Source organism: Aythya marila (assembly GCF_965140915.1).
Source record: "Aythya marila genome assembly, chromosome: 4".
NCBI classification, from domain to species: domain Eukaryota; kingdom Metazoa; phylum Chordata; class Aves; order Anseriformes; family Anatidae; genus Aythya; species Aythya marila.
The window spans coordinates 5874388-5901609 of NC_139045.1; the positions used below are offsets into that span (position 1 = coordinate 5874388).

At 38.9% G+C, this 27222-nt stretch overlaps 2 protein-coding genes across 2 annotated transcripts in view; one reads left to right on the forward strand and one right to left on the reverse strand.

The window, feature by feature from the left end:
- GSTCD (glutathione S-transferase C-terminal domain containing) overlaps positions 1-11028 on the reverse strand; it is a 69885-nt gene extending 58857 nt beyond the window's left edge. Inside the window, exons 1-4 of the mRNA XM_082758647.1 lie at positions 11003-11028; positions 10303-10437; positions 3180-3611; positions 389-847 (exon numbers count right to left, since the gene is read on the reverse strand). Coding sequence (XP_082614773.1) covers positions 389-847; positions 3180-3590 — 870 coding nt within the window. The 5' untranslated portion in view covers positions 3591-3611; positions 10303-10437; positions 11003-11028. The remainder of the gene's footprint in view (positions 1-388; positions 848-3179; positions 3612-10302; positions 10438-11002) is intronic.
- An 89-nt stretch (positions 11029-11117) lies between these two features.
- Positions 11118-27024, forward strand: INTS12 (integrator complex subunit 12). Its single transcript, XM_082760187.1, has 7 exons — positions 11118-11291; positions 17342-17505; positions 19511-19663; positions 20137-20324; positions 23768-23927; positions 24592-24744; positions 25664-27024. The coding sequence occupies exons 2-7, from the start codon at positions 17350-17352 to the stop codon at positions 26243-26245; spliced, it is 1392 nt and encodes a 463-aa protein (XP_082616313.1). The 5' UTR covers positions 11118-11291; positions 17342-17349; the 3' UTR covers positions 26246-27024.
- Positions 27025-27222: the final 198 nt, after the last annotated feature.

Consider the following 27222-nt stretch of genomic DNA (forward strand, 5'->3'; position numbering starts at 1 on the left):
AGGAATGTTTCGTCCCAAATGAAAGAGTAATTTTTAGGAACTAGAAGAAAACAACACCAGAGATTAAGAATGTCAGCATACTATGTAGAAAATCAGTAAATCAGAAATCATTGCATCCCATATTTTAAAAGGAAATACAGGCAGACAAAAGCCCTCTCAAGAGAGCCTCAAGGAATTATACACCAATCACATAAACAAATGAGTTTTTGGAAGTCTACCGTGGGCAATACCTGAGTGCCTCCTCAGCTCCTATATACGTAAGGAAGTCAAGGATTTACAACTCCAAAAAGCCACCATGGGCTCTGAATCTCCTCCTATTCACTGCCTCCCTTACAATTCTTACAAAAATACATACACTACTACATGTTTGCAGAAGCAGGTGTCTTACCAAGAACTGATGGATGCACGGCAGAAGCACTATATCCGCCAAGGTAAAATAAAGCCCCTCTGCAAAAATGTGGTCCAAAGGCGGAAGGTCAGAGGTTTTTGTTCTCCTGATGACAGGGGCCTCTCGGAGCGCATTTGATGCTTCCTGGACATGCAACTTGGAGAAAGCTGCGCTCAGTTCCAGACTTGGAAGCTGATGATCATCTGCCTCCACTGTTTTTCCTTCCTCTGTCGCTTCTTTACTGAGTCCAGGCACCGCAGCCTTGGCACCTGCCTTCTGTTGTTGAAGTTTTTGCCTTCGAATTTTGTCATCGTTGTGCACTCGGACAGGTTCTCCAAGTTTTCTTTCAAGCTGTAAAATGTCAGCAGGGACAGCCTGACAGTGCTCGGGAGCTGCCGTCAAAAATCCTTCAACAGCCAGAGGTATGCTGATCTCACAAAGTCTGGTCCACTGGCTAACCTGTCAGATAAATTTACGTAATTAATGTCTCTACAAGTGGAGAAAACAAAATATAAGGTACATTTTTGCCCATTTGAAACAGAAAATCTCCAGTCAAATGCAGTAACTCCAGCTTTAAATATATCCTTTGATAATCTTAGAAGCCAGGATACTGTGTTACTTCTGCAATAGCAAGTTAGGAAGCTAATTTTTATATATAAAACCGGATGAACAGTTATCCAGTATAGCAGATTTTTATTCCTTATTATTGGTATAAGATTAGGGTGGCTGTGTAACTCATGAGAAGGAAAGATCTGAGCAATTTATAGAGGTCATCTCCAGCTGCTGGTGATAGAACCAGAAGATGACACAAAACAGATTTTGAACACCTCTATTTTACAGAAATTCTTTATTAGCACCTTTTTTTTTTTTTTAAGCATGCAACATCAAGAAACTTTAGTCTAACCAAACAATACCCCTTTTTTTTTCACATTATCATTGCCCTGTTTTGTGTCTTAGTATCTGTACTTAAAGGTTTTAGAACCATAAAATTTTTGTCTTATTCAGTTTACCCACTTAGCAGCAACTTGAAACATGGAACCCAAGTTTTCTAGCAGTCCCAGGAAGAGATCAGAACCAGAGGTTTCTGGAATATGCCAAGGACAACTTCTAAATGCCAGTACCCAATGGGCTAACACAGGGATACACTCTCCCAGATCTGCTCCTCACCAACAGGGATGAACTGGGCTGGAGGCGCAGCGATCAGATGCAATCATGGACCTCAGTGACTGTGAAATAGTGGGGCTCAGCCCCCCGAAGGGAGTGAGCAAGGCAAGTCTAGAGAGATGAGCAGACTGTGAGGTGATAAATAGGCTGAAATGTCAACTCAAGGAGTAGCAGCTACGGGTTCACACTCTACCTGAAGGTCAAGGACAGGCGGAGCTCTTTAGGGGCCTGTGCTGAGGCTAGGCACCCACTACCAGGCTTCTACTGAGAAGACAGAAACAGGCTTTCTGTGCACTGCACCGCAGGAGAATGAGAGACAAATGTCACAGACTGAAGCAGAGAAGGTTCCAGATTGGCACAAGGAAAGTATTTTTCACCATCCTGAGCGTTAGACCTGGCTGCTAGGAAAGGCTGTGCAGCCTCCATCCTTGGAGGTTTTTGAGACTGACTGGACAAAGCCCTGAGTAACCTGCTCTGAATCTGGCATTGATCCTGGTTTGAGGTGTAGGTCCCTTCCAGACTGGATAATTCACAAGTACTAGTTTATCATCTTCATTCATGGTAATTTGAGCCAGTCACATGGAATCAGCTGCACAATCTTACATCGCATGTTTTACACAAGTACCTACTGAACTCACAGACACAGTCAGTACAGTACGTTATTATTATAAGTTAAACTAAATAACCATCTTTAAAAAAAAATGCATAATATTTGTAGTCAGAATCTTTATTTTGCTTTTCCTATTTTTCCCCAAACAAGCATAGTTCAGTTAAATCCAATTTCCCTTTACTCTTCAAGGAAACACTAAACATTGGCAAGATTCTTGAAGTCAAAAGATGATTATTCATAAGATGTAAAACAAGCATAGGAAGGCGATAAATACAGCAGTGACTACTGTCAATAAATTTGTATTTGTAGGGCTGTGACAAAGCTGGCATCCAGGGCAAAATTTTCAAAAGTGTTTTACTAGTTTAAGCTCTTAATTGCCTACATTAATGTTAATAAATAGACATAAGTACACCTGAAAACAGTCTCGAACTTTGCAAAGTTACAATTTGATTCCTGCACTCTCCATAAACCCAGAACTGCCACTTACTTAATTCTCAAATTCCACATTCTTCAAACAGAATTAATGATGTGCAAAGTACACAGGATCAGGTCCTTATGACATGCTTCAAGAACTTGTAGTTGCTGCAAGAATAGCCACACCTATGACTCCACAGAACACCTCACATTTAGAAATCTGACCTGAGTAGATAAAGAACGTGGCATTCTGTGACAAATTAACACTACATTAGGTATTTTTAAAATTTACTTCAAACTGGAACAGCCATACTGTGTAACTCATTGAAACTACACTGACAAAAAGAAGGAATTCATAGAATATTCACAGACTAGAATATTCATATTCAAGCAAAGGTCTGCCCCCATTTAAATCTTAAGGTTCTTTTTGTGCTGCTAAATAGCTACATCTTTAAAAAGAATCATTCTTCACCCTTATGCCAAAATACAGACGCTTCTCCTGTGAGCAAATCTCATTTACATCAACACTAAAAGTCTACTTCAGAGTATTCCATTCTTTTTCAAAACCCCAATAATATAACTAAGAGAATGAGACGCACTCACCTCAGCACAGGCTTTTAAGCAGGTCTTCTTAAAGCCCAGGAGTTCCAAAACATACTTTTTAGATGGATCAGCCTCGTATGTTTTCTGTATTATATGCCTTAAGACAACGGCAAGCCCAGCTCGACAGAACTTGCCATCTTTTGCGACAACAGCAGGTAAACAGCAGCTCTGCACGACCATAGGAAGCTGGCATCTGGAGATTAAATGGACCTCGAGATCGCCAAGGAGGTTTTTTGTCACAAACTGATTGTCCACATCTTCACCAGCCGGCACTAAGAAAATTTTGAATAATTTGCAGTCACAGTAGGACAGCAAAAACAGCGAAATAGATGTATGAAGAGGAAAGATGCTATCTTTGTACTCATGAGACAAACCCAAATATAAATGTTCTTCGGGGACGCTATCTTTCATCTTCCTCCTGAGCTATAGTTTCTGAAACAGAAATCAGAACACAGTCATAGAAGAATACACAATTGAGAACAAAAAAGAGGGTTTGAAACAGTGGTCATTCCACTATCTGCTAAAACTGACTTTAACATAAAATACCATTAAAGACATCCTGCCTGAATAAATGGACTGCAGGACCTTCTCGAGAGGAAAAGGTTTCACACACAAGCTGTCACTTCACATACAAATCACTAACAGGGAAATGATTTCTGATACCAAGCAAAACATACAAAAAGAAAAAAAAAAGATCTCCTTTTAAGCTTTTTAAGTGTATAAACATTTTATAACAAACTTTTTCTTTTTTTTGAGCAGTCTCCCATAACATTAACCATCCATTATTGAAAAAACATATTCCTGAGCACCTCCCTAAACCAGTCAGTTTTATAAGACACAGACATCTTTCTGTAACTGTTAGAGCATGTGCACACACAGGCCATCTAGGCCATGGGAAATAACATTGCTTTCTACATCAAAAAATCAACCTAGCCTAGTGAGATATTAAGTGAAGGTCAAGAGGACGTGCAGGAAGGAAAAAAAAAATCAGGAATGCTATCTGAGCACCTTAAATACAAGACTACTTTAAAAGTCAAATACAATAGTAACATAGCTGAAATTAATGTCTTGTCATTACATTAAAAACCCTAAATTCAGTTTTCTTGTACTTTGTTTAAAGTTACATTTTTCTTACTAAACCATCCCATACCAGTTTAACAAAAAGCAATGATGCAATCATTTTTCTGCACCACCACCTAATGAAATTCTCCATTGACTTATACACCACAAATCATATTGAAAAGCTTTAGGCACTAGGTGGCACTCTTAAAACAATCATATAGAATAAAGCTTCATTTTTATATTTTTAATAAGAGAAAGAAATCTGAATGTTGCTAAGAAATGCCAGTATATTATATATATATATATAATTATGAACATATAAATACATATATAAAAAGCACAAGTGACATCAGAACAGAATCAATCTTTCAAATAACTGTATAGATTTATAAGGTCTCTGTACAGTTACATGAATATGATGTCATCATTTATGTAGCAAAAAGTTTTTTTGTTTTAAATATTCAGAATATCAGATTTTTTTTTTCCTGTAGATGTGCATCAAATGTATTATTTCATATCAACTATCACTGGGACAAACCAATTGTTCAAAGACAGGCAGTTGAAGAATAAAATCAAGTCCACCTGACTCTAAATGGAAATCATAATAATGACGGTTACACAGAAGGATTTTTCATCTGCTCCATCACATAACTTTGTATCAAACCAACAGTGGCTCAACATACAAATCCTGTTGCTTGTCTTTAATTAACACACCTGCCACAAGAAGAATACAATAATACAATAATTAAATATCTACTTCCCTAAAGGCTAGTTTACTTGGTTAAACCTTGCCAGCATATAAATCGAGATGGATTCAATATTGTAACCAACTCTGTGGAGAACACGGTATAGTGAAATAACTGTTGAGGAGATTATAGAAGAGCTAGTCTTACTTGCTAAATCCATAGTTACAAGCATTTAAACTCATACACATGACTATAAAAACTTCTTTCATTATTAAATGGTACCCTTGATATGCATTTGGGTTATTTTTATTTTCCATGGGAACTCACAAAGTACACAAACCCCTTTTTTTCCTGGCCACTCTAGCCACTCAAACATACACATTCACCTTACAAATCACCTCTCTTATTTTATTTTATTATTTCTGGTTCACCTTACTGCACAGGATCCTTCTATAAACTCTTACATAATTTTTTTTTTTGCTGTATAGAATTGCTGAATATTTTGGTAAATTCTGATGAGGTTTCCAGTTCCAAAGCATTATTCTGTTATTTCCTTCTGTTCTTATAGAACTGGTATTTCAAATCCAGCACTAAGAACTTCATAAGTAAACCTCGTAAACTGATGCCCTTGCTCATTTACCTCCAGAGCAGCAGCTCTGAAGCGCAAAATGATAGAAAGGTTTGGGTTGGAGAGGACCTTAAAGACCCTCCCATTCCAACCCCCCTGCCATGGGCAGGGATACCTCCCACAAGACCACGTTGCCCAAAGCCCCATCCAGCCTGGCCTTGAGCACCTCCAGGGATGGGGCAGCCACAGCTTCTCTGGGCAACCTGTGCCAGTGCTTCACCACCCTCAGAGTGAAGAATTCCCTCCTCATATCTAATCTAAATCTACCCTTTCACTTTTAAAGCATTATCCCTTCTACTATCCCCACGTGTCCTCGTAAAAAGTCTTCCCACATCTTTCTTTAAAAAGGATAATATTAGACTAAAAATAAATACCTGAAAGATGCAAAACTAGAGGTACTACTACATCAGACTACTGATTAAAATGACAAAGATGTCCTGCTTTGAAAATTGGTGGATGAATGGGTTAACACTGTCAGAGTGAATTCTCCTGCAATCCCTTGAACAAAATTACTTCTACCCAGCAGCAGTAACAGATAGCAGCTGTCAGTCTGTCCGAGAGACAGCGACTGATTGGAAATAATGACTTGTTGGGTATTGGGCTGCTCCGTATTCAACCCTGTAAATGCCACAGCTGACACCATCCTATTAATCCATCTGTCTCCTTGAAGTTTGAAATTTAACTTGAAATTTGACCCATCAAATTCAACTATTCTTACCCTCAGGTACAGAACTATTTGGTGGAGAAGCCACACAAACCAGACAGGCCAACTCTGGTGAATCTTGCTGAAGCAGAATAAACAGACACCATCCAGAGGTACCCATTCCGTGCTCTTGACATCCTTGGGACAATGTCAGAGAAGGTGAATATGCAGGCAGCCAATTTACCTTAATCCACAGGATTTGAATTAAGTCATCTTCCCTAACCATTTGAGGTAAAACTCTGGATTTTGTGCTGAAGCAAAGGTATGCTCAGGAAAGGTGTGTTTTTCTGAATACCTTGAAGAGGATATCTCTGGACAGGACAGCTTGAGGGTGGTTATTAACTTCTTCAAAACTCAACAGAAGCAACTTTTTTATGAACATCCCCAGTAATTTACTCCTCAGTGACAACACGGTGAACTATATCAGAGACTGAACTACTCTTTTCTGAACCTAAATGAACTTTTATGACGACCAACAGAACACAGATCACAGAAACTATGATGCTCATGATCAACTTAGCAGCACTGTGCTCAAACTGTAAAAAACAGAACAGTTTGCTGAATTGACGGAGAAGAAATCATTTTGTAGAGGGCAGAAATGAAGGGCCAAGACTTCCCTCTCAGACAAAACAGTACATTCACTGCTTTGAATTTTTACCTATAAAGCTTCCAGGTGGACAGGCAGTTGTTTTAACAAGTTTTCCAAAAGACAGATTCCCCTTTAACTAGGTTTTGTGCATGCGCTATAGCTGCATTTATCCAGAAAAGCAAAACACTTTAAATACCACTTATTCATAAAAAGCATGTGTTAGCTTTTTTTTTTTTTAAAGTAGCCATAAAAAAAACAGAGATTCTTGTATGAAGTTTTTTTGTTTGTTTGTTTGTTTTTAAGCTAATTCAACTGTTTCATTTAGTTTGACTCTTCTCATGTGGGAGAAGTAAGACGAAAGACAAAGATGAAAATGACAGTCAACATTACAGCTTCCCTTTTAAGGAATCACATCAACAAAAAATGACAGTAACAATACAGCAACAATTAATCATTCAAGTTGGTAATTCAGCTAAAGACCCTGATGCTGCAGGTACTCACAGTACCTGCCCTAAGTAGTCTTTACAATATACAGTCCTGTTTTTTTCAGATATAGTCCCGACTTCTCACATTTCACACTCCTACAACTTTTCATACCAAAGTCCCTTTTTCTTCTCAAACTGGAAGTATTAAAGCACGGACATTGGTTTCCCAGAACCACACTCCCTGTTCTGTTGCTGAGATGGTCAGTTTACATCCGAGTTATTAGACCTATTCCATGGAGTGGAACAGATTGCGTTTCTAATTATGGTCCACTTAGGACAATAATACTTTCCTGTTTCTGAAGCTAACCTTCAAGGGATGAAATGATGAGCTCTACACAGCAGGACAAACAAAAGAAGTATTGGACTTAGAGCTCCTGTTTGCATCCGCAAAACAAGATAGGGATGCAATGATTGAAACAGAGGTTGGTCTGACTCAAACTCTCCATGCCTGCACCTGGAAAAGGTCTGAGGAAAGTCACTACAGTGAGAAAAACAAAAAACACTGCCTTTGGCAACTCTTCTCCTTTCTGTTCCATTTCACCACTAGGTTTCCTGAAATAGTTGGAAAGTGCATGGAAAGTTATCATCACTGATGTAATGAATACTTCATTCTTACACTATTATCACCAGTCAGGTCCTGTCTATTCACCAGCTTCATCATTGACAAGAGTTGCATACATTTCATTTGTACTATTAAACATGGAGAGTTACTCAAATTATTTTGTCAAACTACTGCATTTGTTTCAATCTTAGAAGATCAGCTGTCTCCAGAAAGAAATGCTAAGCTTTTTCTTTTCTTCCCCCCTCCTGTGTAGTACTGAGTATACCATGGGCATTTGTCACTTATTCTACTCTCTCTTGAACTGACAGCTGGCCTCATAATCATTTCATCTGCCTGGTCTTTTTCAGTCCACTTTCCTAGAGCTGCATCAAGAATAAAAGGCAATAGATGTCCTCCCCTTCTGTCCCTTAAACTCCTGTTTAGCTTCCTGCTTTTTCTCCAACTGCACTACATCTCAAATTCTCCAAGTATTGCCCTACAAAGGAAACACGCATTGAGAAAGACAGTAGTAAGCCAGAATTGGATACATCATGAAAACACTCTTACTGCAACAGGTACAGGTATGGTGGGGCAGAAAAAAAGGAACTACTTATAAGTTATTTTTTTGCAACTATATTAGTTAGAAGTTGTTTCTAAGTTAATTCTTAACACCTACAAGATCCCAGTGAGCAAGGGATTTCTTGTAGTCTTCCTTTAAAAACAATCAAAAGCTTATGGAGATTTTGTTTTGTGTTTTTTTTAAGCCAAAGGTTCAGCCTATTGCACATAAGATATTTCAGGTGGCCAAAAAATAACAATTGAGTTAATTTTGCTCATAGCTATGTGAACAGCCAAATGGCATTCTGAATAAATTAAGTCTCTATTAGATTCAGTTTCTTTGCAACCACAGAGCTCACCGTGCACAGGGTAAACACAGAAGAAATGCTAACCTTTTTGGAACTTCTTACTTCACCATGAAGAATAAAATGGGCTAATTGGTGAGGAAATCTTTTGTAAGTCACCTTTTGCCATTTTCCGATTTCTATACACAGTTGTCTCTTTCTACCAGCTTCAGAAAGCAGTGCTAAAAGTTCCCTTATTTTCCACAAAACGCTTAGCTGAAGATGGACACCGTAATTTCTGGACTGTCACAAGCTCTCTGCAACTGCCAAATAACACACCTAGCTTGGTAACTTAGAAATTTCTATTTTTAATTCATTTTTAAAGTTAAAAGATTTAGCCTAATGCAGAAGTTTCTCTTGCTCTTCATTTTCTACACAAAAAAGATCACTCACTGACTACCTCAAACATTTATCTAGTTAATTTTCCTTTTCAGCCTCATACACAGTGACCAAAGACAAGCCACCTGCTTGTTAAAGGGCCTATATATTCTATTATGGGGTTCAAATGGAAAATTTCCTGTCTCCATTAAATATTTTCTAGAATTACCAAGATGAAAGCAGCATTTTTAAAATATTAGAACAGAGATGCTTAGGCAATCATCAAAACTGTCAGCATTCACATTAGCCAGCACCAGGAACCACAGTTCTGTCCTGGAAACAAGCTTTGCCACACAGGCAGCTGAACTGCATGAAGCACTCAAGAATCTAACCATCAAAGCCTGCCCTAGTCCATTCTCACATTCGGCTCTACATGACGCTAGCAGATGCTTACCATAAACACGTATAAGTTCCAATTTATTTATATAGCTTGTTACTGTAAAAACTTCTACATCCCATCATCACAACAGTAACTGAATGTCTCAGACTTTCTTCCCAATAGCCTTGTAAGTGGGATTGTCACGTATTTCCATCGGACAAGCAAAAAACCTGGAGGATAACCAGCTTGTAGCTCAACATCATGCAGGAAATCTGTACTAAAACAACCCTAAGAAAATATTTTTCTTAAAAGATTTTTGTTATGAAGTCCAGTCTTATGAATAAAATCAGGCTAAATTTTATTCCAGATGAGTCTCCCACAAGACGCAAACCCAAATAAATCTGTCTGGAGTCCTGTGACTTTACCTGCGTTTCCTTAAATTGTTTCTTGTGAGAATATATGCAAGGCCTTCTGCACAGTCACTTCAGAGAACTGTAGACTCCTACGCTGCCATATCCCACCCCCTCACATCTTTTCTTTTAGAGAATTCCTCCTAACATCTTGTCGCTAAGCACAGACATTTATAAAAGCCTTGTTTCCTATGTTATTTTGTTTCTGAGATGTTTATCTGCACTATTTTAGCTCTGTAGAGTATCTTCCTTGTCAGTTTAGGTACAACTTTACCTCTGAAGGACTTGCTAACCCACCTGGCTGCCTGTTCCCACTTACTTTCACACACCAACCACCTGTACATTACATTTATAAATCCACTAGCAGCTTATTAAGACAGAAGCATCCACAGACACAATAAAACAAAACGTGGTACTTACAAAACCTACAAGACATCACGCTGGTCACTGACTGGATAATAGTTTCTCCTGCCACTTTTCCTTCTCTGATTGGACTGTAAATTGTGTGAGAAAAGATGGATTTCTGTTCTATACTGGCCTTATTTACAGCAGCCACTGTTAAAAGAGAAGGGAGAAATCAGCTGAATGCAATAATGGGTTTTGCAACATCACCTATAGATAAGAGAAATAATAGTCTACCTTTGCATAAGAATCACCTTTAGCATTTAAAAATAGTAAGTATTAAGCAAGCATACTTGTCGCTAATTATACTGTTATTATTCTCTCCTCCCTTTTAACGTGTGTTAAATAGCAGTTAAATTAGTTTCACTCTGCTTCCATGTTAGCAATACAATAAAGTGCTGGCTTCAAATTATGTTCCCCAGGAAAACGAAGAGTAAACAAACCCACAAACGTTTCATTACTGAAAAAAAATCTCGTTTATTTAATTATTACCACATGGTAAAACGTTTTTAATAAACACGCGAACGTCTGAGGAACATTCAGCACCACGAGTAACTTAAAAAACACGTTTTTCTCCAGCAAGGGTTCAGCTTAACGCAACGCACTTAAGGGAGAAGGTTAAGGAAGCAGAGCTAAATTTAGCTTTGCTGTGTATTTAAGGCCACCATTGTATTTAACGTGTGTATTTAACCCGTATAAGCCGCCCCCCTCAGCCCACCTCAGGCGGCCGCCATTAGGTGCCCGCCCTCTCCTCCTCCTCAGGCGCGTTCCCGCCCCTTCCCGCCTCCCCGCGCTGCGCGCGCAGCGGGCCCTGCGCTCTGACGGGAGGGCGGGGGGAGGGGAGGTGCTGAGGGGGCGCCCGCACACGCACTCCGCCCCGGCCTCCCTCATTCTCTTTTTTTTGGGGGGTCCTCCCGTTTTTTGGGGGTGTCACAAGGACTCTGGAGAAGGAGGAGAAGAAGGGGGGTGTCTATAATTGCTGCTGGACCGGCCGCGGGGCCCGGCAGGTAGGATGGGGGTGCGGGCGCTGTGGGGTAGGCGCCTCAGCTGTGTGTGTGGGGGGAGGGCTTATTCTGTTAAACGGTGCGGTTTGAGGCGCTGTGGATCGGGGAGATCCCTTTCTTTCCTCAAGGGAACGTGAGGGAGAAGTTTATGGTGCTGGGGCTTCGGTGGAAGCCGCTCAGAGGTTGGGCTGTAGCCAAAGTTGGGCTCTGCCACCGGGATCACGGGTGTCTGCGCACCTGCTGAGGCTCGGTGAGCAGAGATACAGGAAAAGGCAAAGACAATAATATAGATATAACCATTATGCCAGCAATTTGAATCAGTGAGCAGTGGCATCCGTTTAAGCAGCATCCTCAAGGCTGTTTCTGTATTGAAGCCTCATGGTAGCAGAGATGAGCGTATTTCAGTCCCACAGGTATGGGTGTCTCATCTACTTGAATAAATGCTCTGATAAAATTGGTTCTTGTGGCAGCAGAACTATCCTGGAGAGCAAAAGCAGTTTGTAGAAAGGGAAGATACAACAGAAGAACTTTATTGAACAGGGAGCTCATGACAGGGCTCAAGTGCAAAAAGGGAAATGTACAGGAGGTGAGTGTGGAGACAGGCTGCAAAGGAGGAATATAAAAATTTTGCTGAGGTGTTTGAGGATGGTACTAGGAAGGCCAAAGCTAAACTAGATTCAAAACTAGGAAGAAATATTAATGGCAACGAGATGCTTTTGTGTGATTGTCAGGAAAAGAATGCACAAGTTAAATACGGTGCAGCTGCTGAACGGGGTGGGTGACTCACTGACAGCAGACTTAAGTGAGGCAGAGGCATCAATGTCAGCTGTGCCCCAGACTACAGTGTGGCCTCCCAGGCCTTTCTGCAGCAAGGCAGTGTTTGAGGAGAAGAGGAACTAGGAGAGGATTGAAGTGTGGACTGATTGCCTGATACGCCCACGCACCTGGATGCACTGCATTGAGGGGTGCTGAGAGCGGGTGGTAGCATAATGAAGCCACTCACTGTTGTCTTGGAAAGGTCATGAGACTGGGGAAGGTTCCCTAAGACTGGAGCAAGGCAAGTCTTGTATTCATTAGCAAAAAGGGCAAGAAGAACAATTCAGAGGACTACAGGCTGGCCAGCCTCACTCCTTCCACCCATGGAAGGACCATGAAGGAAGCCAATGTCTTGAGTGAGCTGCTCTGAATTCATTATTGGAATTGCTTAGAGCAGGGGGCTGCACAGGCTGGCCCCATCGGTCCCCTTCCAAGCAGAAGGATTGATTCAATTTTGTGCTTTAGCCCAGCAGGCAGCTGAGCACCACCCAGCTGCTCGCTTGCTCTCCCCAGGTGGGATCGGGGAGAGAATCAGAGAGGTAGGAGTGCACGAAGTCACGGGTTGAGGTATGGATAGTTCACTAGATAAAGCAAAAGCCGAGCACGCAAGCAAAGCAAAACAAGGAACTCATTCGCTACTCCCCATCAGCTGGCAGGTGCTCAGCCACTTGCAGGAAAGCAGAGCTCATCAAGGGAAACGGCTTCTTGGGAAGACAAACATGGTCACTCTGAACATCCCCTCCTTCTTGCTTCTTTATGCCAACTGTTACTGCTGAGCGTGGCACCACGTGGCAAGGGACATCCCTTTGATCAGCCTTGGCCAGCTGCTCCAGCTGCACCCCAGCCCCTCGCTGGCAGGGCAGTGCAAGGAGCTGAACAGCTCTTGGCTCTGGGTGAGCAGTGCTCTGCAACAACTGCAAACATCGGTGTGTTATCACCGCTATTTTAATCAAAAATCCAAAACACGGCGTCACAAGAGCCTCTACCAAAAAAAATTAACTCTAACCCAGCCAAACCCATGTCATTCTCTGTTTCTTAACTGATGTATCGTTTATGAGAAGTAGGAAGCAGTAAATATAAGGCAATGGTGTAATCATAGAAATGTCAGACAAGCAGGTTACTGTGATAAATTGAAATATTAATTTAAAAGTACGATATAAAACACACTGTAGAATAGAATATAAAATGAAAGATCACTGTGCTACTAACTCCATAATGGAAGACTTTATTCCAGCCTTCTAAAATTCTTTGGATAAGATGTCACACAAATAAGAACTGATTAACCCAAGTGTTCTGATTAATACAGTTGTCTGGACTGCTAAAGTGTGTGAGTTTTGAAATCTCCCTCGTGGGAGATGACTGTGAAATTATGTTGTCATGAATCAAATCCTGATTAAGATACTGAAACAAAAACCGAAGATAGAAGTTCAGTTTTTCCTGCTTTCCTTGATCTACTTCATCAAGAGCTGCATTAAATGTGAGAGTGATTTGAAAAAATATTGCTGGTGAATATGCAAAACCTGCCACTGTCACAGTTGTTAGATTTCTGCAGGAAGAAAGAAATTCCTGAGGAACAGAAAAATCCAAGGGCGGGAAGGAAGGATGAATTGATGTTTTGGTGGCGTGTAAAATTAATTATTGATAAACACAGAGTAGCACACTGAAAGGGATTTTGTGCTGCTGCTCCGTATTATTGGGTTTTAAGTTAACTACTGCAGGTGTTGAAGGTAGCTGAAAAGGATGTGAGTGAAAGTCCTCCTTTTAGCAATCAGTGTCAGTGGAAAACGTAAATATAGCTGAGTTTACAAAGAGTGGGTTTGAAAATACCGCTGCAAAATGAATGGAAAAGTGTGCTCAATTGTCTTAGAAAATAATAGAAATAGGAGTTCAGAACAGACTGACGAAAATAAGGCAATATGACCGTACCTCAAAATGTCATGTAGTCGGATCCATTTAACTGAAAGTGACGATGAATAATACGTGTATAGGCACGCAAAACAGTAGGTGACAAAGGAAAGGGCTGTAATACCCCGGAAAGGTTCACTGTTAAGTTGAAAGACCATGTATTCTGTATAGTGCTCAATTAATTTTCTGTGATTTTTGGCATAAGACAATAGCTCAGTCTAGAAATGAGAGATTAAAATATTCCTAGACACTGAGAATAACAACCTACTCAATTGCCATTTTTCCCCATAGAGCTTTTCCCGTAGAACTATTTAGTGTAGTCCACACTGGAAGGTTTTCAGTGATTATCCACCCTAGAAGGGTTTCTTATATCTCAGGAGTATGTTGTTACTGTACATTTGGTCTTCTCCATCTGTCATCAAACACCTCTTCCAGGATAGTGAGACATAAGTTGAGAAGGGTGGTTTAAGGGCTAGACTAATGGTGTAATGCTTGCTTGCTAGAGGGTGCGTTCGAGCTCTTGACCCTGCTCTGCAGGTCGCCTACGTGTTCTGTTCAGTTCCTGCTGCATGTGCAAAACCATGTCTGCCCTGGGTCCAAGGATTTTAACGAAGCCCTCTGATGTTGCAGCAGCATAATTAAACTGCTATGCAAAGTGTCATATTCACTTCTTTCCTATTGCTTTCTCCGAAACAGCATTTTAATTATTTTCTGTACAAAGATTCCACTTCAGCAAGAAAGTCAGAGTGCTCTTGCCCAGAGTCACCTATGGCATTATTAATAAAACGCTGCATTTTACTTGCTCCAAAACTATTACGTTGCTATATACTGACTTCACCAGCAGTTTGTGAAAGAAAGCATGAATGAGTGTAATTGGATCTGAGCTTTATAAATATCAAACTACTGATCTTGTGTGTAAATAACTGGAAAGGGCTGCTTTCAAAGCAGATTTTTTGAAATCACTAGTGTTAGTCCTTGATAGTTGTTATCCATTCATTTTTTTCAAATTATTCCATTTTAAAGACAGCTATTGGTGTGTTCATCTTTCCATTAGATACACTTACCATCTGTAATTTAGAAATATACATTTTCAAATTTAAAAATCTGCCTAAACTGAATACCAAATTTCAAATTAAGGCATATTTGAACTGTTTAATAAGCCCAGTTCCCTCTCTTCTCATGAGAAATTTCTATTGATGTTTTGGTTATAATTGCGGTGGCCTATGATGTTATTATAATTTACCCTTGAGAACAGAGAAAGAATTGTTGCAATTTCATACACCGATGAAAAAATAAGTACAAGAAACACTTTTAAATCTGGTTTTCAACCATTTCTTAACAACAGAAGTCTTTAAAAAGCTAGTGCTCAAAATAAATTTGGGAAGCATTACCTTCCAAAAGATAATAATGGAATTGTCTTGCTTACTCTTGTTCTCTAAATTCTACAAGCGTACTGAATTGGCTGCTAATGACTGTTGAGGCTACATCTTCCTTATGTACATGTATATATTCCCAGAAAAGTAGCTGAAGGTTGTGTGTTTTTTTTGTTGTTTTTAATCGGGGAATTTTTCTAATTATCTGTAGTTGGTGTCTTAATTCTACAGTTTATGTACAATAGAGGGTGTAGCAGTCCTAATTTAAGACTGTGGTACTGAAATCTGGAAGCCGTATTCGCAGAGCAGAGAAATGGAACAGGTAACTTAACCACAGAGCTCAGGAACAGCCAGAAATTTTAATAGAGGTATATGCGTAAAAAAAAAAAAAAAAAGCGTGCTTTCCACACACACTGATTTTGCTTTTTGTAAACATCAGAGAGAGACTGAGTTGTATCGATGAGGCATGTACTGTAGTCTCTGCTTGATCAGTGGAAAAACAGTTAGTGGTGTATAGTACTTTCTAGTAGAAGTTCTGCGGCCACTGGAAAATGATTTGACAAGTAGATTAAGGAATAGAGAACAGGTTCTTGAAGAGGATTCTTAACTCTCTGCTGGGTCCATTGATAAAATCCCTATGAAGTCTACTGTATGTTGAACTCCTTGATGATCTCAGTAGAGTGATTCTCTGGTGTCTCGTGAAAGCCCAGCATGAGATAAAGGTTCCTGGAGACTTCTAGGCAAGTGCTGAGGGAGCAGACTGCTGCTGCCTGGTGCATTGGCCAGAGAGGTAAAAGTTCACTGCCTGGAATATCAAAAGGAATTCTTCAGTCAAAACCTTGGAGGCTCCAGCTGAAAAAAATGTCCAGGCACTGCTTTTGAGCAGAACTGATGAAAGTTCTTTCAAGAACATCTTCTGGATTATTGTATAAGAAATGAAATACCCTGACAAAGTGAGATTTGAAGGGATTAATAAGAATTGTGCGTATCTGTTTTGGAAAACAGCAGGAAACTTCTCTTTCAGTGTTTTTCTCCTCAAGTTTATGATTGTTAATTACCAATTAAGTTAGCAAGCATCTTTCTTTGTAGGGAGAATTTCTGATGCAAGTGCAGTCCCCTTAGACCTTTTGTTAGAGAAATTGACAGACAAAGCTCCAGAGTGCAAGATACTATTGCTATGAAGCAACCTTTTATTTTTTTTAATTCATTCTATCCTTTTCCTCACTTTATTCTATTGGCATAGGCATTGATGTAGACATAGGCAGTGTGGTATCTTAGAGCTCTGGCTAGTTTCTTGATATGAAAACCTAGGCTGTCACAAGGGAACTTGGCTAAGTCACAACTTAAGTTTATATTTTTGATCTGTTCCAACTAAATTTAAAAATCGACAGTATATTTTTCAGATTTTAGTAAATAAATAACATTACATGCAAGCTATTTTATATTTCTATGTTGTATGTTATAGTGAGCTGTTCTCAGAAGTTTCAGAAGTGAATTATTCTGTCAGATTTTTCTTTGTTCTTAAGTGAACAATTAGATAAAACTCCCTGTATATGCATCTTCAAACAAGAAGTGTAGTAATTGCTTTTCTTGAAATTTTTGCTTATTTTGCATTCATTTCAATATTCTGCATGTATGGAATATGAAGAATAAGGAATACTTGCTCTATTTGTGTAAGGATGGTGAGTTTAGGTTTTGTAACTCAGGTATTGCAAAGAATGAAATCTGACATCACTTCAGACATAAAGCCAAAGTCAAGTTCTGCAACTCTTAAGTTCACAATCAGTCATCTTCTAATGATAATTAATTCACATATTACCCTTGCTGTGTTTTAATATAATTTTATTTTGGACAAAAAAAAAGTCTTACACAACATAGTTAGCCACATGCTGTTTGACTTATGCTCTGTATGAATTAAGTTCTTTTTTTTATTTTATTTTATTTTTCCTTCCTACAAAGACAACACTATGGCTGCTACAGTGAACTTGGAGCTCGATCCTATTTTTCTGAAAGCCCTGGGCTTCTTGCATTCGAAGAGTAAGGATTCTGCTGAAAAGCTGAAAGCGCTTCTTGATGAGTCTTTGGCCAGAGGAACAGACTCAAGCTATCGTCCATCTCAGAAGGTATTAATATTAGACAGCATGCGTCATTTTTATATGCCTTGTAAAAGCTCCACCTATTCCTAGTTCACCTTTTACAGCTGAAGAGTTAAGAGAATCAGCAACTAAGGAAAAATTAAGAGTAATTATATAATGTTTAAATGTTTAAATTATATAATGTTTAAATTCATTGTTCCCTTTTTATACAACATAATTCATTTAATTAATTGCAGTTAATGAAAAAAGATCTCTTTACCTTCTTGGTATATCCAGATCTGTAAAAGGGCTATTCCGTACTACAGCGCGAGTGTCATGACTTTGTAATGGTACTTCTTGTGTTTACTTCTATGTTGGCTTTGGCATTTTTCATGATAAGCTATTGTACAAGCTATCAAAGGTGAATCAAAATTATATTTTTCCAGTTATGATCAAAGTTAAAAGCTCCTTAAAATGCAGACATTTTTGTAAACAGATAAATATTAAACAAAAAGCTGTTTACTGATAAAACTGGATCTCTTTTCTCAATATTATTGATGAAGTCATATAAGAGTGAAAAAAATCCCAAATGGTCTGAAGTGTAAATGACTTGTTGGCCAAAAGCATCACCATCATATATAAAAGCATGATTTTTTCATCTACTGAAAATCACTAAACACCTGCTAGAGAGAATATTTGAATCTGAGATTAGCATATGAAAATAATCAAGCAGGGACATCCTACTGTTGCCATGTACTGCCATATGGATAATGAGGGCGTGTTCACCCTTAAGATGCCAACAAGTCAACCTGGGGTGTTGTAATGATGGTCCGTATGCTGGTACACTAGGAATATTGTGTTTCTGCATGTACATGGTTCCAAAACATCTAAAAGGCACTATTACTGCTACAGCATACGTTGGTTTGTAGTTTAAAGTGGGAGCATAATCACAGAATCATCTGGGCTGGAAAAGACCTTCAGGATGGAACCCAACCACCAACCTGATGTACTGGGTACCGTCCCTAAACCGTACCTGTTAATGGCACATCCACCCATCTCTTAAGCATGCCCAGGGATGGGGACTCCACCTCTCCCCTGTGCAGCCTGCCCCAATACTGCAGATGGGGTTGGAAAGCCAGTTCTAATAACAGTTCAACAGGCAGTCACCCAACATCAGGTGAGACTGGGGCTCAGCCCAGAGAAAGAAATCTTTTGTTCTCCTCTTTTCCTTGTGTCTCCAGTATCAGCTGGACCGCAAAGCTCAGAAATGGAGAAAAAAAAAAAAAGTACAAGAATTCCTTCCCCTGCATTCTCAGGCTGTAGGATTAGTTTCTGGTTGACAGTGGTGTCCAAAAACAGAGCAAGGAGCATGGGGTTATGACAGCCAGAGGAAGAAATCTGTTTGATTGCATGCAACAGAAAGTCAGTATGCTTTGTGGGGCTTAAGCTCAGGGCTCATCCCAGCGCACAGCAGAGAATTATTCACTTTTACCAAGCTGGAGGGATACCTTTCTCATACACATTGCTGTGATTAATCACTCATTTACAGGCTCACTTATTATCCATTGCTCACATGAAGGCATCACGAAGAAGATCTATTGATTTCTGTTGAGATCTAAATTATTAGCCTGGTAGGTGAATATGAACTGAGATTAAGATTTTCCTTCATCAGGGAATGAAGTATTGATATCTGGTGACATCAGATGTCAACTTACGTTTTCAGCATATATTCAGTCTTCAGAACTACCTAAATTTTGTGTTCATTGTCCCTTTGAATTTTAAAAACAGAAAAAAAAATAATTAATGTTCCAAAGAGGATCTGTCTTTAGATAAGAAGCATCTTTTCCTCTGGAAGGTGAGTGGTTTAGTAACTAACTGCAGCTGAAACATTAATTTGTGGCTGTGATATAAAAAGATTTAAGATATATCCAAAAAATTTTGGCTATACAAAAAAAAAAAATAATGTATGAGTAAACAGCATTGTGTGATACTGTGATGTAACTAACTGCAAACTTGCAAGTAACTTGCCTTCAACTTTTGTTTCTGTTTTTAGGAAGTAGAACAACCAAAAGTATCTGTTACCAAACCTATTTCCAGTAAGCAAGAGCCTAAAGCTGCTTCTAGTTTGCCTTCTGGCAACAACAATGGCAAGCCCACTGCATCAGAAAAGGTGAAGAAAGAAACAGAAAAGAAATCTTCTGATAAAGTGAGTCTTATTTTTGTTTCCTGTTGACATAACTCCGCTAACAAATTTGAAGTGTTTTACATGTAAACTCCCTTTTTCTGTGTAATCTGTGTAACTCAGCTCTCAGTAATTGTGCATAGCTATGAGCCTAGGAGCTGCCTTATCCAATCATGTTGTCACTTAGGCAATTCAGTATAGGTCTTGGGACAAGTGAATGTTTTAAATGTAGCAATAATAACAGGTTAATAAAATGTGTCAACCTGAAATGGGGGTTTCCTGAGGATTTCTTGAGGATTTTGAGGTGAAGTACAAAAAGTGGACTTGAGCTCCTAGGTCATAAATATTTTGGAGAAAATGTATCTAAAGAAAACATGCTCTGGGTGTGCTGTATAAAGTACCCTGTCTTATACTGCTAAGCTAATTGTTCCAATCATTTTCTCATTTTAATAAGATCCATTAGGTTTCTGTGTTTTCACATTCTGTGTCTGTGATAGGTAAAAGCAGATACTGTGGAAGGAGCTGATATGCCAAAGAAGCCCAGGCTTGAGAAGCAAGAGGCTCGTTCCTCTCCTATTACAGTTCAGACGAGTAAAGATTTATCCATGCCTGACTTATCTAGCTTTGAGGAAACCAGTGCTGATGATTTTGCTATGGAAATGGGTTTGGCCTGTGTTGTTTGCAGGTAAGTCAACACTGCTTCATTGCAATTGTGTCTGTGCTTCTGTTTGGTTTTGTCTGTGTACTATTTAGTTAATGCTACCTGTAGATTTTGTACTGGAAATCGCTTAAGCACATATGCAAAATTAGTACATTTAAGCACCCTTTATGAACAAGAATGGTTGCTTGAAAATTGAGCCTGTAACGAGAAGCTACTTTTCTTTTTTGGGAAAGAGGACATGAGAAATAAAAAAATAAATAAACAAGATATCAAACCTAGTATAACAAATACTGATTTAAGTATTGGAAAACAAGTTCAAATATTAATAGCTAATACCAAGCAACATTCTAGAAAATCTGTTCTCTTCTGAGTGTATTTTTGGTGGTGTTATGAGTTCTGTATGTGTTGCTCCCATCTTCATAATAATTTGGCATTACTTTACACACGACCATGTTTTTCAGTTAACCCTGTAAATATATCTTCAGTCTTGCAATCAAGATGGGTTCTTTTTCACTTTTCAGCAAGGGCTTATAAAATGGATCATAGCAACATTCTCTTAACAAGACATCTCATGTTAACAAATATTAAAAAATACACTTTCAAATATTCACCCTGGGATCAAATAACTTGAATCAGGATTTGGTTTCACAGATGATTTATATCCCCGTAAATCCCCACTGCTGCCAAAAGGAACTGTTTGGCTCTTCCAGTTGTACCTCCTTCCTTGTCCCAGTTAGGGGTGTATCACCAACATGTTATCAACTGAATCAGCTTCTAGATCAGCTCTCCGCTCAGGTTCTTCAGTGGGTTTACATTTCAGTCAACTTAGTGAGCGTACTTATGCTGACACATGTGGATACAAAAACATGGGGCCAGGGCAAGGAAGAAGGTGGGACTGGCCAGATTCCTGGTAGCATTACTAATTACTATTTTCTAGCTCAGCTTAAGCCAGTTGGGAAGCCATGTTCTGTTTAACTTTGTTCTTCAGTCATCTCCATGGTTGTTCCAGTTTTGCAGATGAGGAGGTGCATCCAGTCCATACAGGATAAATTTCCATTGTTACAGCTAATTATACTGTTAACCAGTTATGCAGTGATGAGATTTCACTTTATTCCCATGTGTTGGTTCAATTTCTTAATCTTTTTATTATGGACATTGAAAAAGGAAGAACAGTTCAAACATTTGAAGTCTGAAATAAATCTTTCAATTTTACCTTCTTGCAATAGCACTAATAAAATAGCTCCTATTAAGGTGATGCCAGAGGAAGGGAGAAGCACAGCAGGAACAAAACAACCCATAGAAAAAGGATGGCAGCAGTCATCCAAGACTCGGGATTTGTTTTCATTTTATGTGAAACCTGCTGGAACTGATGTCTTCTGGTTCTTGATTTCCAGCTCAAGCTGGGTAGGATTGTTTTCAGAGCACTCACACTTCATACTTCCTAAATCCAACATTTGTTACCACTGTATTCCACTACTTACTTCTCAGCTGTCAATATGGGAGCCCTTACTGAGGCTGTGCATCTCGAGTCTAAATACTGACATCCCTGTACATATGAAATATACAAAGCACTAGATACTTCTGTAAAATAACTCTGGTATGAATAGCGTTTGGAAACTGACAGCTTTTAATATTTGTGTGTGAACAGTTGTGAATGAAAACACCATGTCCAGTGGTAGAGTACATGGGGTTCTCTTTTTATTCTTAGCCAAATGTCTTATATTGCTTAAGAAAACAAGTTGACAACAAGACCCCAGCTGTGAGTTCACAAATGCAAAAGAGTGCATTTGAATTTTAACTATTCCTTTTTTTAATAGATGTAGAAACCAAAGTAAAGACATTAAATATTTCTCTGGGATTTGCTAATGTAAAAAGTATTTGCACAATTATCAGGTGTATTGAACTTTGCCCATGGTGATTTTTTCTTGTTCTGTTATACCAAGGTAGGCACAAAGAAGGAGAGAATATTTAAATAACTTCACCCTTCAATGCTTGCAGATCATAGGAATACAGGGCTCAACAGCTACAAGGATTCTCAGTTATATGAAGTAATATTACAACAATTTGCAGATAATACTGAACTTCTTTTTATATATATATATATATTTTTTTTTAAATGTTATTGAAAGAACAACCTTATTTTTATGAATACTTGTTTGTTTTCTGAAGGTCAAAAGTCGATAGGCTTGTTTCACAGCTATCATTTAAAAACAAGGCTGGTTTAACTTGATTCCAGGCATGAACAGTTCAGGTTTTTTTATTTAGTCTGGGATTATCTTTGTAAGTTTCAAATAAGGTAAGTCTCATCCCTTGAGACATGGGGTTAAAACATCACAGCTTTGTTCTGACCCCATTTATTTAGGAATAATAAACAAACAAAATGGCTTTTGAAATATCCTGCATCTAAAATGATAGGCCCTGGAATTTCAGAAATGTTTCTTTCTTTGTTTTTTTTAAATAGCCCATTTAAAAGAGAAAAAATGTTTAGAAAACATTCTAGTGTCCATATGGACAATACCTTCAGACTTCATTTTCCTGTTATATAAAGAAATAAGGAATTACCTTTCTGTACCCATCTACAAATAGAGTTTCCATGGTTACCTGGGTACCTGCTCCTCAGGGATATGAGCAAAAGCAGCTTAGCAATTAAATAGCCTGATTTGTCATCTGAAAGAAGAAATCATTAGGAAACTGGTATTTGGCTAACTCACAGACATACTTCTAGTCATGTGTACATCACTAATTTGTCATTTATATAGCGTGATTACTTTCACCAGAGACCCACGCAAAATTAAGTCCTCATCACCAGCTTACGTGTTTGCTCCAAGGCAGTGCTGCACAGTTAATCCTCTCTGTTTCATCTTTCCATGATTCTGGTATTATCTCAAATCCCAAGTGTCTGTCTGTAGGGACCAAAAGGATGGCTAATAAAACACCTGCAAAGTAGTGTATTTTGGATGGTGATGCTTTAAAATCCTTTAGCAGAAAGCATTCTTACATGCTTGTCAGTGCAAAATTATTTGTTCTTTATCTGTATTGCTCTACAGTTTACAACAAAAATATCCAAAAGTAGGCTAGGCCTTTGGATGCTACTATAATAAAGAAGTCATATAATTGGTAAACAGTGAGGTATCTCAAATCCCTAGGTGAAGAAAACCCAGTGAGACTTTAATTTCTAATATAAAAATCAAAAAGGAAAACAAGAAGTGTCATGTATGCATGTTTAATAATACTGGACTTTTTAATGTAAATTCTTGTGTGAAAATCTAAAAACTCCAAATTTCTAAAATATTTATTACTCATACAGGGGAAAAAAAGGTGATGTAGCTCACTTGCCACAGGCACAAAATATTTGTGAAAGTAAAAATACTTCTAGTTTTCGTCTTAAGCCTTGCAACATTTGCAACAATTGGATAATCCTTTAAGTGTTTTCTCCAATAATCTGTTCTTAACTATTTTCTCTGCAGGCAAATGACAGTTATTTCTGGGAATCAGCTAGTGGAGTGTCAGGAGTGCCATAATCTCTACCACCAGGATTGCCATAAACCTCAGGTGACAGACAAGGAAGTGAATGATCCTCGACTTGTGTGGTACTGTGCCCGCTGTACCAGACAGATGAAGAGAATGGTAGGAGTCATTTCTTTGTCTAATATGAGCACTATTTGAACAGAGCAGGTTATTTCTTATACATGAGGATATCTTATAGTCTGCAGATGTCTTTGGAAGCATGTTGGAGGACCTAAAGTATTCTACTATCATCAGGCTCTGAACTGAGCAGAGTATTTGCTTGAGGTCAATTATTGCACAGGATAGCCTTTGCAGTGACTTAAATTTTTCCTTCCATATGCCCATATCCTTTTTTTTTAATAAAAATAATAATAATAATAATAATAAAGAAATCTACCATTTTACTTGCAAATTCTTAGAATTTCTACAGCCTGCATCCCGATACTGCTGGATCATGTCCATGTCTTCCTCAAGTTCACCCTGTCTTTGCCTTCTTTCTGTGATGGCACAGTGCTTTCCTGTTCCCTAAGCATCAACACTGCCTCTCTCCCCACAGTGAAATTGAAAATCCTGTTCAGTAGGGCTTTTTGACTGAATTCTGTCCCCAGTACCGTATTCACTATGTTCTCCACAATTCTAGTCTGTTACCTTACTTCTGAGGCACTTTTCGGCTTGAAATTGTAAAGGCTAGACTGCAATATGATAATGCTAGTGTTTTTTCTTAAAACAGTCTACATTATGGAGCCTATAACTAGCTGTTGTTGCTGTTTTTTTTTCTACACAGGCTCAGAAGACACAAAAACCACCTCAAAAACCCGCTCCAGCAGTGGTTTCAGTTGCACCAGCTGTGAAAGATCCATTGGTCAAGAAGCCAGAAATTAAGTTGAAACTTGAGACCCCATCAACTTTTCTGGCATTCAAGAGAACAGAAGTCAAGGTAATGCAGTTTAAATTTTTCAGAGGGAGAGTTTACATTCCACTGCATGATTACATATATTTTTTGAAGTTAGACCCATCTTTTCTCACAGGAACCATGAATGAAAGTCTGCTATACTGCAGGTGGTACCATAGCACAGTGATTTTGCATTAGCCCTAAAAGAGCTGGAAGAAAAAATCAACTCCCTAAAACATCCAGCTGTTGACTGTACTTTTATGTTAAAACAGTGAACAGAATTTATTCCAGGAATTTTTTAATGGTATTTTATACAAGTAGGAATCCTCATAATTCTATAAAAGATGATTTGCTCTTTGTGGTCAAGTACCATTTGTATTTTTTGTTAGTTAGAAGGCTTCTTGTTATGGTAACGGGGAAACCCAGCTGATGTTGTGAGATCTAATTTAGGAGGCTAATATATGTTGTCTCATGCTTCTAATTCCCCAAGTTATTTAATAGATGTTGTTGCAAGTTGGTTAAGGGTGGTAAACCAGAAGCAGCATAATAAATAACAAATCTAACAAATGATGACTCTTACCTAGGAAAACCCATCTGTAACTCGGAATCAAAGCAATTAATCTGTGTTTGAAGTTGTATTTGCTGTTGTGCTGCCTGGATGGGAACAGCTGTGAAAAAAGTTGGGGGATCCCAATGCCATATGATAAGCTGCTAGCTTTATTTTAAAAAGAAAAAGGGGGCTGAAGGAAGGTATTACTGGTTTTATTTGGCTGGGAAATTTAAAGTTATCTTTATCTGCATCCTTTCCTTTTCCTGTTAATGCTTTTTAACTGTAGTGACCAGTGACAAAATATTGTCCACTGGGTGTTCCTGGGAAAAGAACTGAAACGGGCTCAATCTATTCCTGCTGTGATGTGTTAGACAAATAAATGCTACTATAATAAGAATGATTTCTTTATTTTAGACCTCAGCAGCAGTTTCGGGGAACACAGCCAGTACAAGTGTTTCCTCTTCAGCAACCAGTGGCCTTACAGGATGGGCTGCCTTTGCAGCCAAAACCTCCTCTGCCAATCCATCAACTACCAAACTGGGATCAACAGCACAGAGCGCCAGCGGGAAACCTGCAGCTTCTTCAAACAACCAGAAACCTGTGGGTTTGTCAGGGTTGGCAACTTCCAAAACGGGACTCGGGTCAAAAATAGCTTCAGGTAACAACAGCACAAGCCCTGTACAGCTGAAACCTCCTCCGCCTTTGACGCTTGGGAAAACCACTCTTAGCCGTTCGGTAAGCAGCGACAACGTCAGCAAAGTAGGGCTCCCTAGTCCCAGCAGTACCACACCGAGCACCAGCATCCAGGTGAGCGGTGGGAATGGCAACAGCGGGACTGCGGGTAACAGTGGGGGCAGTGCAAGCAAAACCACAGCAGATAGCGGCAATCAGTCAGCCTCCCTGAAAGGCCCGACTTCTCAGGAATCGCAGCTCAATGCCATGAAGAGGCTACAGATGGTCAAGAAGAAGGCTGCTCAAAAGAAACTCAAGAAGTAGTGCCGCTGCTGGCTGACTGTTGGTTGTGTTCTGTGAAGCAGCAGCGTTTATGTTTCTCTTAAAGAAAATATCACGGTTACTGGACTGAACCAGTAATTAAATCAGGGAAGCCCAAAACTGATGTACAGGAGGCCAAGCTTAGGTAATCCTAGTATTCCTTCTGACTTCACAAATTAGGAATTGAATATGCTAGAGGGATATTTGCTATTACATGCTCCTGTTTTATAGCTCAAAGCAATGAAATGTGAAGTTGTAAACATCGGGTCCTCTGGAGTATTAAAAAAAAAAAAAAAAAAGATTTATGTGGACACTTAATAAATTGGATTTAATGAACCTGTCATCTTAAGCAGTACTATTAATAAAAAGCATTATTAATCTGGGAAATCACTACCACTTCTCTTTCAGCCTGTTTTCTGATATTTAAAATGCTGCTTCTCTTCAGAGTTCTGTGTTGTGCTGTTAATGAAGTTTATCCCAAATTGTACACTTCATTAAAGAAAAAATAGATTTTTCTTTTTACTGACTTCAAAAAAATTAACTCTGTTTTATATCATGAGAATTTTAAGTGGCATATTTTGCTTTTGTGCACTGAGAAACCTCATCTGTCATCTTGTTGCTGTTCTCTGAGGGACGAGGAAAGGGTAGAAGATGATAAATGAGTCCCGAAGTTGTCAGAAGAGTGGAAGAGAGCCAAAACAGCATTTTCAACCTGTAAAAACCCTTGGTTTTCCTGTTATAATGTGAATGGAAAATATGTGTTGGGCAGTGTATCTTATAATTAAATCTCCAATCCCATTGAACCACATTGTTTTGATATGAGAGAGAAGGGAAAACAGAAAAACATGAAGGGAATCACTGTTTATGTCAGTGCGTTAGTTCCCTTTCTGGTGCACCTTTGATCATGTTGTGTGTACCAAAGTAGTAGTGCCTGCTAACCTATCTTGGAAAATGAAGCTTACATTCTTAACTGTTCCAGC